The 12,906-nt window shown below is 33.3% G+C and overlaps 1 protein-coding gene across 1 annotated transcript; it reads left to right on the top strand.

The window, feature by feature from the left end:
- Positions 1-686: 686 nt before the first annotated feature.
- On the top strand, positions 687-2,203 carry LOC126611659 (probable 2-oxoglutarate-dependent dioxygenase AOP1). Its single transcript, XM_050280029.1, has 3 exons — positions 687-1,136; positions 1,413-1,737; positions 1,829-2,203. The coding sequence occupies exons 1-3, from the start codon at positions 763-765 to the stop codon at positions 2,096-2,098; spliced, it is 969 nt and encodes a 322-aa protein (XP_050135986.1). The 5' UTR covers positions 687-762; the 3' UTR covers positions 2,099-2,203.
- The last annotated feature ends 10,703 nt before the right edge of the window (positions 2,204-12,906 follow it).

Below are 12,906 nucleotides of genomic sequence, written 5' to 3'. Positions count from 1 at the left end.
GCACGCAACATCGCATACGAACTTAATTGATTATATAATGTGAATATTATTTGTACATAAATGTAGAACTCACATATGTTAAAAGGTGGTCAACAATGTAACAGTAAACGTAGTTCAAATAACAACACTGTGGATGTGGTCCTAGAGAAAAACTTAACAACTATCACAAATGTTACACTTATTCTACGAATGAAAGAATCAACGGATGAACCTATTATATGAAATTTTAATCAAAGTCTTTCTTTCCCTGAAATTGTTGAAAGATCTGTTGAAATTAATACCTGTAAAATGGGGTTAAGGTTTTCGAAAGGAGGGAAGCCAAAATTTTCCAGGATTTGTCTGAAATTTAAGAGATACTTAGGCAATATCAACAGCTTTGGCTAATCGGCAATGGTTGGACCAGAATATCTAAACGCATGTGCATGCAATTTCTTTAAAGATATGTTCCTTAGGGAGAGAACTTTTAACATTTTAAGTTTTTGTTGGATGTGAGATTATACGGTTTAAGATATGATGGTTCTATGGTGTTTCAAATAGTTTCATAACTTCATAATTTAGTCTGTAACTTCCTTCAGATATTCCCTTATTATATTATGCATCTTCTTTTGTCAGCGTCACTATTCTCACATTTCCCTCCTTTCACTCCATCATCTAAATTGTATAAATAGGCCCAGTCGAGATTTCGATCTTCATCTAAAACTCAACGAAGCTGCCTGTTTCCTCCTCTCCATCAACCAAATTAAAACAGCATATATATACACAATGGCATCAGAAACCCCACTCGGACTTCCCATCATAGACTTCTCCAAACCAGACCTCAACCAAGGAACCAAAGAGTGGGACTTAGTGAGAGCTCAAGTCCATAATGCGCTCGAAGAGTATGGCTGCTTCGAGGCCTTGTTCAACAAAGTGCCTTCTGACATTCGAAAGTCAACAATTGAATCAATGGAAGAACTTTTCGACCTTCCTTTACAAACCAAATTACAGAATGTTTCTAAAAAGCCCTACCATGGGTATGTTGGGCAGTACCCCATGGTGCCACTATACGAGAGCATGGGGTTTGACGATGCAAATGTATATGAACAAGTTGAAAGCTTGACAAATACCTTGTGGCCTCAAGGAAACCCGAGATTTTGGTTCATAGCATTAATCCTTTCTCCTAATTTTTTAATATTTTCGTACTCATATATGCACATTAATAATTCATAGTTTATGTGTTATTATCTTATCAAACAATCTAACATGTTATTTTGCCAAAATGTCAATCTGATCGGACAGATTTACATAAATATGTTTTTCAGATTAACATTCTATTAACCTAATGACATATCTCAGACAACCAGCAACAGACTGTTACCCTTTATTTCATAATCAAATATTCGGAGTTCGTAATTTTTGTTTTTGGGTGGCAGCACAAGCATACAATCATTCTCAGAGCAAGTTTCGGAGTTGGATCAAATAATCAGAAGGATGATTCTGGAGAGCTTGGGACTAGAAAAATACTTTGAGGAGCATGTAGAATCAACCAACTACCTTCTTCGAGTGATGAAATATAAAGGACCTGAAACCAAGGAAAGTAAGTTGGGGATAAACGCTCACACAGACAAGAACATTGTCACCATTTTGTATCAAAACCAAGTTGATGGTTTAGAAGTGCAAACAAAAGCTTGCAAATGGATCAAAGTCAAGCCTTCATCACCGCACTCTTTCATCGCCATGATTGGCGACTCTCTTCATGTGAGTTGATTCCTGCTCATTCGATTTACGTACTAACGGTCGTGAAAGAATCAAAGAAATCAAAATTAACATTGTGCTGATGATTTTGTAGGCATGGACAAACGGTCGACTACATTCTCCATATCATAGAGTGATGATGAGTGGAAATGAGGCTAGGTACTCAACTGGATTGTTCTCCATCCCAAAGGCAGGTTATATTATAAAAGCCCCGGAGGAAGTTGTGGATGAAGAGCACCCTTTGCTTTTTAAGCCCTTTGATCACGTTGAATTTCTAGGGTTCTACTACACGGAGGCTGGCCAGAGAGCTCAGTCTGCTTTGAAAACTTACTGTGGAGTCCAAGACTTGGTTTTGTCTGCTTAGCAAATTACGATTTTGTAAAATAAATCTATTCCTTTGTGTAAAATAAATCTATATGAACTACGTACCAGTGTAGTTAAATAAATCTAGCGGATCCAAAATTTTAAACTCGAGAGGTCCCAATAATAAAGTTAAAAAAATTTATAGATAAAAATAACATTTAAAAGTTAAATTATAATACATTTCATTCATGAATCATACGCAAACAACATTACAAGCTATAAAATTCTAATTCAAGCGTCTATGACGATGTTTCATAATCTAAAAATGTTCCATTGCAAATATGCTCTTTAGCTTGAAAAACCTTTCCATATTTCTTATCTCTACACTACACATCAACAAAAAAAACAAAAAAAACATATACCAATTAATCAGTAAACAAAATTCCAATAATTAAATGAGTAGACAAACATAAAACATATTTATAATCATATCAATAATAGATTATAAATCTCCATCAATAAATAATATAATTTAGTTGAGATTAGATTAGATTATATTGGAATACAAAAAAATCTTATTTGAATCTTGAACCAAATGGTGGTGGCGTGGATATTTCAAACAAAATGAGATTTGATATTCGAGTAAAATTAAAATATGAGTTTGAGTGGGATTTTAGGATTCTGAGAATTGGGAAATTGAGGATTGGATATGTGAAAATGGGGGGTTTAGGTTTTGGATGGGGGAAGGGATGAGTAAGGTATGGGGATTCGGGAAGAGTGACGGGGGTCTTGGGTAGGCCTGGCAAACGGGTCGTGTCAGTCGTGTTCGTGTCGTTTTCGTGTAATACCTGTTATCTTAACGGGTCGTGTCGTGTCACACTCGTTATCTTAACGGGTCCTTAACAGGTTGTGTCACTTTACCCAACGGGTAAAGTGACCCGACCCGTTATGACCCGTTAAGAAAAAATATATTTTTTTTCTTAAATTTGCACATACCACACATTGCCACATAAATATTACTTCAAAACATTAAAACACATTTGTCGTTTAAGTACTACATCTACACTTGAAAATAAGAGCCTAATAAAAAAATAATACATACACTACTAATCTATTACAAATTTTAAATGTGCAAGGATATGCAAAATGAAACAGTTTTTGTTTTCAAGGTTGTGAAATCATTCTCAAAAGTTTAAACCTCAATTTACAAAATCCTCGATTTACATCGATCATCATGAAATTGCATTGGAACTTTGGCTTGATCTATTGCCTTCAAGAGTTATGTTGATGATGTTTTCAGTAAGGTTTTCCACGTCATAACTATCTTCTGCATAAACTAAGCATAGAAAAACCAAACATTAAAAATCATTCAAATTATGAGAAGTTTACCAAAATAATTATGAAAAAAAATAAAACAATAGTACTATACCATACTTTTATTAAGTATAAACATAAGATTTTGTGGTATCCACTAGTGTAAATATTTTAAATTGAAGATCGAATTCAATCATTGTATTCATATAAGGTCAAGGAGTGTAGTTGTAAAAAATATCAAAATCGGAGTTAAATTAACTGTTAAATCGTGATTTTTCGTTTATAACCGTCGAAACGTTTTGTCCCGTTACGTGCTCTCTGAATGTTTGTTTTTTGCAATTTTTGGCGTATGCGATCTCGAAATATATACAAACATGTTTAACGATTGGATCATTGAAACTAGTTTCGTAGAATGAGTATCCCATCAAAACAATAGATTCACTAATACTTAAGAGTTTATTCATACTTTTATTAAGTATAACATAAGATTTTGTGGTTTCCACTAGAGTAAATATTTTAAATTGAAGATCGAATTCAATCATTGTATTCATATAGGGTCAAGGAGTGTAGTTGTAAAAAAATCATCAAAATCGGAGTTAAAATGACCGTTAAATCGTGATTTTTCGTTTATAACCGTCGAAAAGTTTTGTCCCGTTACTTAATCTCTGAATGTTTGTTTTTTGCAATTTTTGGCGTATGCAATCTCGAAGTATATACAAACATGTTTGACGGTTGGATCATTGAAACTAGTTTTGTAGAATGAGTATCCCATCAAAACAATAAATTCACTAATACTTAATAGTTTATTCATACTTTTATTAAGTATAATATAAGATTTTGTGGTATCCACTAGTGTAAATATTTTAAATTGAAGATCGAATTCAATCATTGTATTCATATAGGATCAAGGAGTGTGGTTGTAAAAAAACATCAAAATCGGAGTTAAAATGACCGTTAAATCGTGATTTTTCGTTTATAACCGTCGAAAAGTTTTGTCCCGTTACTTGATCTCTGAATGTTTGTTTTTTGTAATTTTTTATGTATGCGATCTTGAAGTATATACAAACATGTTTGACGGTTGGATATTTGAAACTAGTTTCGTAGAATGAGTATCCCATCAAAACAATAGATTCACTAATACGTAATAGTTTATTCATACTTTTATTAAGTATAATATAAGATTTTGTGGTTTCCACTAGTGTAAATATTTTAAATTGAAGATCGAATTCAATCATTGTATTCATATAAGGTGAAGGAGTGTAGCTGCAAAAAATCATCAAAATCAGAGTTAAAATGACCGTTAAATCGTGATTTTTCTTTTTATAACCGTCAAAAAGTTTTGTCCCGTTAATTGATCTCTGAATGTTTGTTTTTTGTAATTTTTGACGTATGCGATCTCGAAGTATATACAAACATGTTTGACGGTTGGATCTTTGAAACTAGTTTCGTAGAATGAGTATCCCATCAAAACAATAGATTCACTAATACTTAATAGTTTATTCATACTTTTATTAAGTATAACATAAGATTTTGTGGTATCCACTAGTGTAAATATTTTAAATTGAAGATCGAATTCAATCATTGTATTCATATAAGGTCAAGGAGTGTAGTTGTAAAAAATCATCAAAATCGGAGTTAAATTAACCGTTAAATTGTGATTTTTCGTTTATAACCGTCGAAAAGTTTTGTCCTGTTACTTGATCTCTGAATGTTTGTTTTTTGCAATTTTTGGCGTATGTGATCTCGAAATATATAAAAATATGTTTGACGGTTGGATCATTGAAACTAGTTTCATAGAATGAGTATCACATCAAAACAATAGATTCACTAATACTTAAGAGTTTATTCATACTTTTATTAAGTATAACATAAGATTTTGTGGTATCCACTAGTGTAAATATTTTAAATTGAAGATCGAATTTAATCATTGTATTCATATAGGGTCAAGGAGTGTAGTTGTAAAAAATCATCAAAATTGGAGTTAAAATGACCGTTAAATCGTGATTTTTCGTTTATAACCGTCGAAAAGTTTTGTCCCGTAACTTGATCTCTAAATGTTTTTTTTTGCAATTTTTGGTGTATGCGATCTCGAAGTATATATAAACATGTTTGACGGTTGGATCATTGAAACTAGTTTCGTAGAATGAGTATCCCATCAAAACAATAGATTCACTAGTACTTAATAGTTTATTCATACTTTAATTAAGTATAATATAAGATTTTGTGGTATCCACTAGTGTAAATATTTTAAATTGAAGATCGAATTCAATCATTGTATTCATATAAGGTCAAGGAGTGTAGCTGCAAAAAATCATCAAAATCGGAGTTAAAATGACCGTTAAATCGTGATTTTTCTTTTTATAACCGTCGAAAAGTTTTGTCCGTTAATTGATCTCTGAATGTTTGTTTTTTGTAATTTTTGACACATGCGATCTCGAAGTATATACAAACATGTTTGACGGTTGGATCTTTGAAACTAGTTTCGTAGAATGAGTATCCCATCAAAACAATAGATTCACTAATACTTAATAGTTTATTCATACTTTTATTAAGTATAACATAAGATTTTGTGGTATCCACTAGTGTAAATATTTTAAATTGAAGATCAAATTCATTACTTGTATTCATATAGGGTCAAGGAGTGTAGTTGTAAAAAATCATCAAAATCGGAGTTAAAATAACCGTTAAATTGTGATTTTTTGTTTATAACCGTCGAAAACTTTTGTCCCATTACTTGATCTCTGAATGTTTGTTTTTTGCAATTTTTGGCGTATACGATCTCGAAGTATATACAAACATGTTTGACGGTTGGATCATTGAAACTAGTTTTGTAGAATGAGTATCCCATCAAAACAATAAATTCACTAATACTTAAAGAGTTTATTCATACTTTTATTAAGTATAATATAAGATTTTGTGGTATCCACTTGTGTAAATATTTTAAATTGAAGATCGAATTCAATCATTGTATTCATATAGGGTCAAGGAGTGTGGTTGTAAAAAATCATCAAAATCGGAGTTAAAATGACCGTTAAATCGTGATTTTTCGTTTATAACCGTCGAAAAGTTTTGTCCTGTTACTTGCTCTCTGAATGTTTGTTTTTTGTAATTTTTGGCGTATGCGATCTCGAAGTATATACAAACATGTTTGACGGTTGGATCGTTGAAATTAGTTTCGTATAATTCGTATCCCATGAAGTTCAATGGTGTGTGTGTGTATATATATTTATTTATTAAGTAGATTTAAATCTATTTATTTTGTATGTATAATTATTATAGTTTTTAGGGGTATAAAATTTAATATATATATATATATATAATTATTATAGTTAATATTTTGGGTATAATTATTATAATAATTATAGTTAATTTAATATATATATATATATATATATATATAATTATTATAGTTTTTAGGGGTATAAAATTGTTAAATTAATATATATATAATTATTATAGTATTTTTTTAGGGTTATAAATTATTAAATTAATATTCTGCTTATCGTGTATTGTGTTACCCACGTGTATACCCGAACAAACCCGTTATCTTAACAGGTGCTTATCGGGTTACCCGATAACGACCCGTTTCGTTATCGTGTCGACCCGAACACCTGTTAATTTCGTGTCGTGTCGGGTTATCGGGTCGTGTCTGGAATTGCCAGGCCTAGTCTTGGGGACTTAAAACAAAAAGGAAGCAATGGCAGCATTTTGCCATTGTCTAATTATTTTATTTTATTTTTTTTAAAAAAGGTTTTAATCAGTTGGCTAAAACATGTGTTTTGGGCCAAGGCTAAAAAGGGAAAAAATTTCTTTCTTTCTCCGTGCGTTCGTCTTCCCCTTGAGGACGCCATTGCTGCAGCTACACAACCTTCATTCAAGTATGAAGGGTCCCTGAAAAAATTCAAGCAACGATTCAGGTGTTTTCAAGGGGTTTTGGGACCTCCCAAGTCCCTCTATGGATCCGCTGCTGTGTGTAAGAATTGTGGCAATAAGTAATGATATGCATCTACTACATTATGTATCTACATGAACTACCAGTATAACTCCTTTTTATGGCCAATATAAAACTACGTATTCTCCAATTATATTATGGATCGTCCACTGATAGGCATAAATACTAACAACCATACTACAGCGACCTTGTTGACAATTAAATTATAGGATCCTCTTCGTAAACATGAAAATCCTGTGACAAATGACACAGGAAGACGTGTACAAAATAAATGATTTGTATTAATTTGAATGTATGGTTACAATCTCTTTTTACAAAGTTTCTTCTGATTCAATCTCCGAAGATGTGTAGATGTGTGTTGGTGATCCGAGGGTCACGATGACTTGATCTTGAATGAATGAATGCCTTAAGGTTTTGACTTCCGATGATGGAAAAATTGGCACGTGTAGTGGTGCTTGATGATTCTTCTCAAGAATGATGAAGAACACAGAGAGTTTTTTTAGTCTTTTGAGTGTCTAAGAGTTTGAGAATTTGGGAGTTTGAAGAGGTTTTAGAGCTTCATTGCCTGGGTGTGAGAATGATCTCTAGCCCCCTTTTCTTTGTCTTGGAGCCTCCTATTTATAAACTCTCCAAGCTTTGCCTACAAAAGAACCGAGACTTGATTTCTGTCTTGGTTTGTGATTTGGCTCTATCAATTAATTTAAATCAATTGATTTGTTTGATTTAAATTAAAACTAATTAAAGAATTAATAAAGATAATACTTAAATTATTTTTCGCTAGACATCGCCACGTGTTCTCTTGATGACTCATCTGGTTTTAATGAGTCACATGCCATGTGTACAATTTGTGAGGCACAAGGTACATGCCACGTAAGCCCTTGCGTGTCGAAATTAATTCGTTGGTGAACATTTATTTTCACCGAAATTTGCATGTCTACAAAAGGCCCCACTTCAAGGCACGGCATTTACATGTGCTTATCACATGTAGAAGGTGTGTTTTGAAGTCCCTCACATAGTGAATGTATTTGATCACTGTGCTTTGAAGTCCTTCAACATAGATGTCGATGATTCAAGGGTCATCGAGGCTTGATCCTGAATTGGATTGGAAGTTTCTTCAAGGGTCATCGGGGCTTGGTCTTGAATTGGGTTGGAGGTTTCTTCAAAGGGATGTCGAGGTTTGGTTTTGAAAGAAACGGGACCACGAGGAGTTTCACGTGGCTGGTGATCTTCTGCTTTGGTAGTGGATGAGTCAACACGTGTTTGTTGTGCTTTTGCTTTTGCTTTTGCTTTTTTTTTTCTACAGTTGCTTGTTCAGCTGCAAGAGGGAAAGGAAGCACCACTCCTTGCCAATGCGGCTACTTGGTTTTCTTCCTTCTTTCCAATATTTTTATTGAATTGTAATAAAGCTTAAAATATTTTGATATCAAGAAATCTCTTCAATGACTCCTTCATCAAATCAATTGCAATTAATTTAAACACCATTCAAGGACCAAAACGGGGGATTTGGATCCTTTCCTGAGCAGGGGGTCCGAATCCTCCTGACTAGATAACATGGACCGTTGGATTTTGATTCAACGGTTACAATTATTATAACTTTTAAAGGGACACTCTGTTTGTAGCTGTTGAATCAAAATCCAACGGCTCTTGTTATTTGGTCAGGAGGATTCGAACCCTCTGCTCATGAGAGGATCCAAATCCCAAAACGGGTAACCTTTAAGCTGAGGAATAAATTGGATTTAATATCCACCATTCTTTAGTTTTCTTCTTGAAATCCGCACATTGCCAATAAGAGGTGATTACAGTCGGTGCTTGGGAAAATATACCGCCGCATAATCATAGTGATTAATGTATTATTTCTTTACGAATATTTCTAGGGCCTCAAAAATCTTCTATATAGTAATGTATCTAGGCATGTACATGTTGAAGGAATGAAGTGTGTCCCGATGGGTTTAGGGTTAGCTTCTAGGGTCAGCTACCATGAGTCTATCTCTAGGGTAAGCTTAAGGCCATATTGTTGTAAATCAACTTTTCCTTAATTTAAGGGAAGTGACTGATTAGTGTAAAGTAGATAAAGCTTTTCCTTGATCTAAGGAAGATGACTGATTGGGTTAAGTAGGTCAACTCTAGTTGGATGTGATAGACAAATTTCTTTTATTCCTTCTAGTTAGTTGCTTGCAACAACTAACTACCTGGACATCTCATCTCTCTCATCTCCCATATATACCTTGTCACTTATACATTTGAATACATGAAAAATACATTGAAACTCAAAACTAGAAAATCTACATGGTATAAGAGCAGGTTCTTCTGTAACCTGTCTCTGCCATTCTTGTTGATGTGTTATCTCTTTCAAACTTTGAGCCATGACGGAAGAAAACTCAGTAAACTGCGATGAGGAAACTCAACATAGCCTTTCCTTAAATTTCTCAGACATTGAGGTAAACACCAATCAACGTCTGTGTTCAGTTCTCTTGAATGAGTTCAATTATTTTCCTTGGTCCCAAACCGTTTCTCTTGCTTTTGGAGGCAGAAAGAAATTAGGGTTTGTTAATGGAAGCGTGGAAGCTCCAGACAGCTCATCGTCTATATACGATGCATGGCTTTGCAAGGATCAGCTTGTCATATCCTTACTTTTCAACACCATGGAGAAACATGTTGTTGAGATTTTCAGCTATTACAATTCATCACTTGACCTTTGGAAAGCCTTGCAAGATATGTATGGAAATCAAAACAATTATGCACGAGTGTTTCAACTTAAGAAGGACATTCTCAATGCCTAACAAGACGGGAAAGCATTTGTTCAGCACCTTGAGAGCCTTAAGGCCATGTGGAATGAGCTACATGTATATCTTCCTCATACCACAGACCATACCATTCTTCTGAAATGAGCTGAGGAAGACATAATCTATCAGTTGTTTTGAACTCAGAATACGAGGACCTAAGGAGTCACATCTTGATGAGTCAATAATTGCCCACCTTCAACAATGTTTGTTCAACTATTAGCGAGAAGAAGCAAGGAAGAAAGTGATGAATGCTGAGCACAACTCGAGGTAAACTGAGACTTGTGCATATGCCTCAAGTTACAAGAACTCAAAAGCAAAAGTGTACAAGGGTAGAAATACACACCTAAAATGCGAATACTGCAATGGTGTTGGTAATGTGGAAGACAAATGTTGGGAACTTCATCCTGAACTCAAGCCTAAATTAAGCAAAGATGGAACCAAAATCTGACTTGAACCTATTACAGAATCTTGCTAGAATATTCTCACGAACATTCAGTTAACTTTTAACAGAATATTCTGTCCGAGGACAAAAATATTCCCTTAAAGTCAATTGTTGACTGTTAGTTGACTAGCGTTGACTTTTTTCTAATTCTCTCAGGCTCCCCAGGGGATTTCGACGCGCTATTTCAATTTTCGAGCTTCATTTTTCTAAATTCAAACGTTTTAATTGAGTTTTATGTATGGGTCTCCATATTATGCTTATGTGCGATTATTATCAGAGACTCCTTCTTTCCTAGTTCGAATGGCTATGACCCCAAAATGCAGTGTGAGTGGGTCTTGCTTTTAAATAGTATATATTTATTTAGTTTATATATATATATATATATATATATATTTAATATTGAATTTTGTATGTGATGCCATAAATAAATTAACGTTTATAAGGAATGTCATAATGATGGGGTTATGAAATCATCATAAGTCCTACGAGATGCTCAGATATGCGTAATATTATGGGATGCCTTAATTATATTTATGACTATGAAAAGATTATATTAACTAGAATTATCGAATTACCCTTGCATGATCATACTTATGTTACTGTTTATCATACATGTTTACATCGGTGTTTGTAATTGTACGGGGCCAGGGCCAGTCCTCATGTGTATGTTCACATCGTATCGATACACTCACCTTCAATCCATTGTAGGTGCCAGTGTGTCGTAGATTGCTATAGGCGATTAGGACTCATATGTTATGTGCATAGCACCAGTCTTCATGTGATTGTAGTACTAGAGCGTAAATTATTTTATACTTAGTCATGTTCATGTCAGAGTATCTCTGCATGAGCTCGTGTATCAGGATATATTGATGAGCACTAGATGTTATATGTTTTGTATGCGAAATATTGCGAATTATTACATTCTCAAGAACCTATTGTTTACGGTAAGTGTTTTCATACTATACCTAGTATGTTATATTTGGAAAATATACTTATTTTACGGTGAGGATTTATATGTTTTCAAAAAGGTTTTACAAAGCTTTATTTTAGGGCACACCCACCATTGTTTTTCGCCCCTCCAAGATTTAGTGGCTAAGTTCTATAACGATGAGAATTTCTAGCAAACGTGATATAGGAGATACTTTCAATAGTATAATTCTTATTTTACTTTTATTGTACTTTACTTATGCTCTAACATCACGTGTGAAATGGGTTCAGTCCCGCTCATATGCGCACTCTTGTATTTAGTTACTTTTGTGTTTAAATTTATTCACAGTTTTCCACATCACTAAACATTATGGCTTCGTCACATTCTGGGTGTCGGCCAGCCAACTTGATTCCTAGTCCAAGTAGGCATTTTGAGTCGGTGTGTCACATAGAGCCTATAAATTGCCGACTGCAAATACAGCAAACAGATCGAGGCTCCTAGATCGATGAAGTTAATGGGCCTCGGTCGCCAACTCAATTGCGGCCCTGGGTACCGCTAGTCCCCAGCAGTCGAATATCTGCCCCCTCTAGCAAGAGGTAAAGTGGCGGCTATTGGTAATCAACCACAATGACAACTGTAGAAAAAATCACAATAAAAAAATACTAATTCACAAAAATTTACTTAATTTTAATAAATCGTAGTAATTTCTAAATATTTTATTGAATGACATTATTTCAAAAAATACATACAAAATTACACAACATTTCAAATATTTCTACAAATTTCTAATATTGCCTACAAAATACAGGTATCCTACAAATTTTTAGTATTTCCTTCATATTTCAAATATTTCCTACAAATTACAAATATTTCCTATAAATTTATAATATTTCCCACAAAATTACAAAGTTTTAATATTTCCTACAAAATTCACAATATTCTCAAATATTTCTACAAATTTCTAATATTGCCTACAAAATACAGGTATCCTATAAATTTCTAGTATTTCCTTCATATTTCAAATATTTCCTACAAATTACAAATATTTCCTATAAATTTATAATATTTTCCACAAAATTACAAATTTTTAATATTTCCTACAAAATTCACAATATTCTCAAATATTTCTACAAATTTCTAATATTGCCTACAAAATACAGGTATCCTACAAATTTCTAGTATTTCCTTCATATTTCAAATATTTCCTACAAATTACAAATATTTCCTATAAATTTATAATATTTCCCACAAAATTACAAATTTTTAATATTTCCTACAAAATTCACAATATTCACAAATTTCATAATCTTCACTATTTGACAAATTTCCCAATTTTCCTACCAATACATAAAACCCCAAGACTTTACACATACAACTACTATAAATCAAAGTGATAAGCAAACATATCTTTGGGGCAAAGAGAGAGAGCAAAGAGAGCACACAGAGAGAG

Source organism: Malus sylvestris, chromosome 17 (assembly GCF_916048215.2).
Source record: "Malus sylvestris chromosome 17, drMalSylv7.2, whole genome shotgun sequence".
NCBI lineage: Eukaryota > Viridiplantae > Streptophyta > Magnoliopsida > Rosales > Rosaceae > Malus > Malus sylvestris.
The sequence above is the reverse complement of the archived record's forward strand: the minus strand, read 5'-3'. Positions and strand labels throughout refer to the sequence as shown.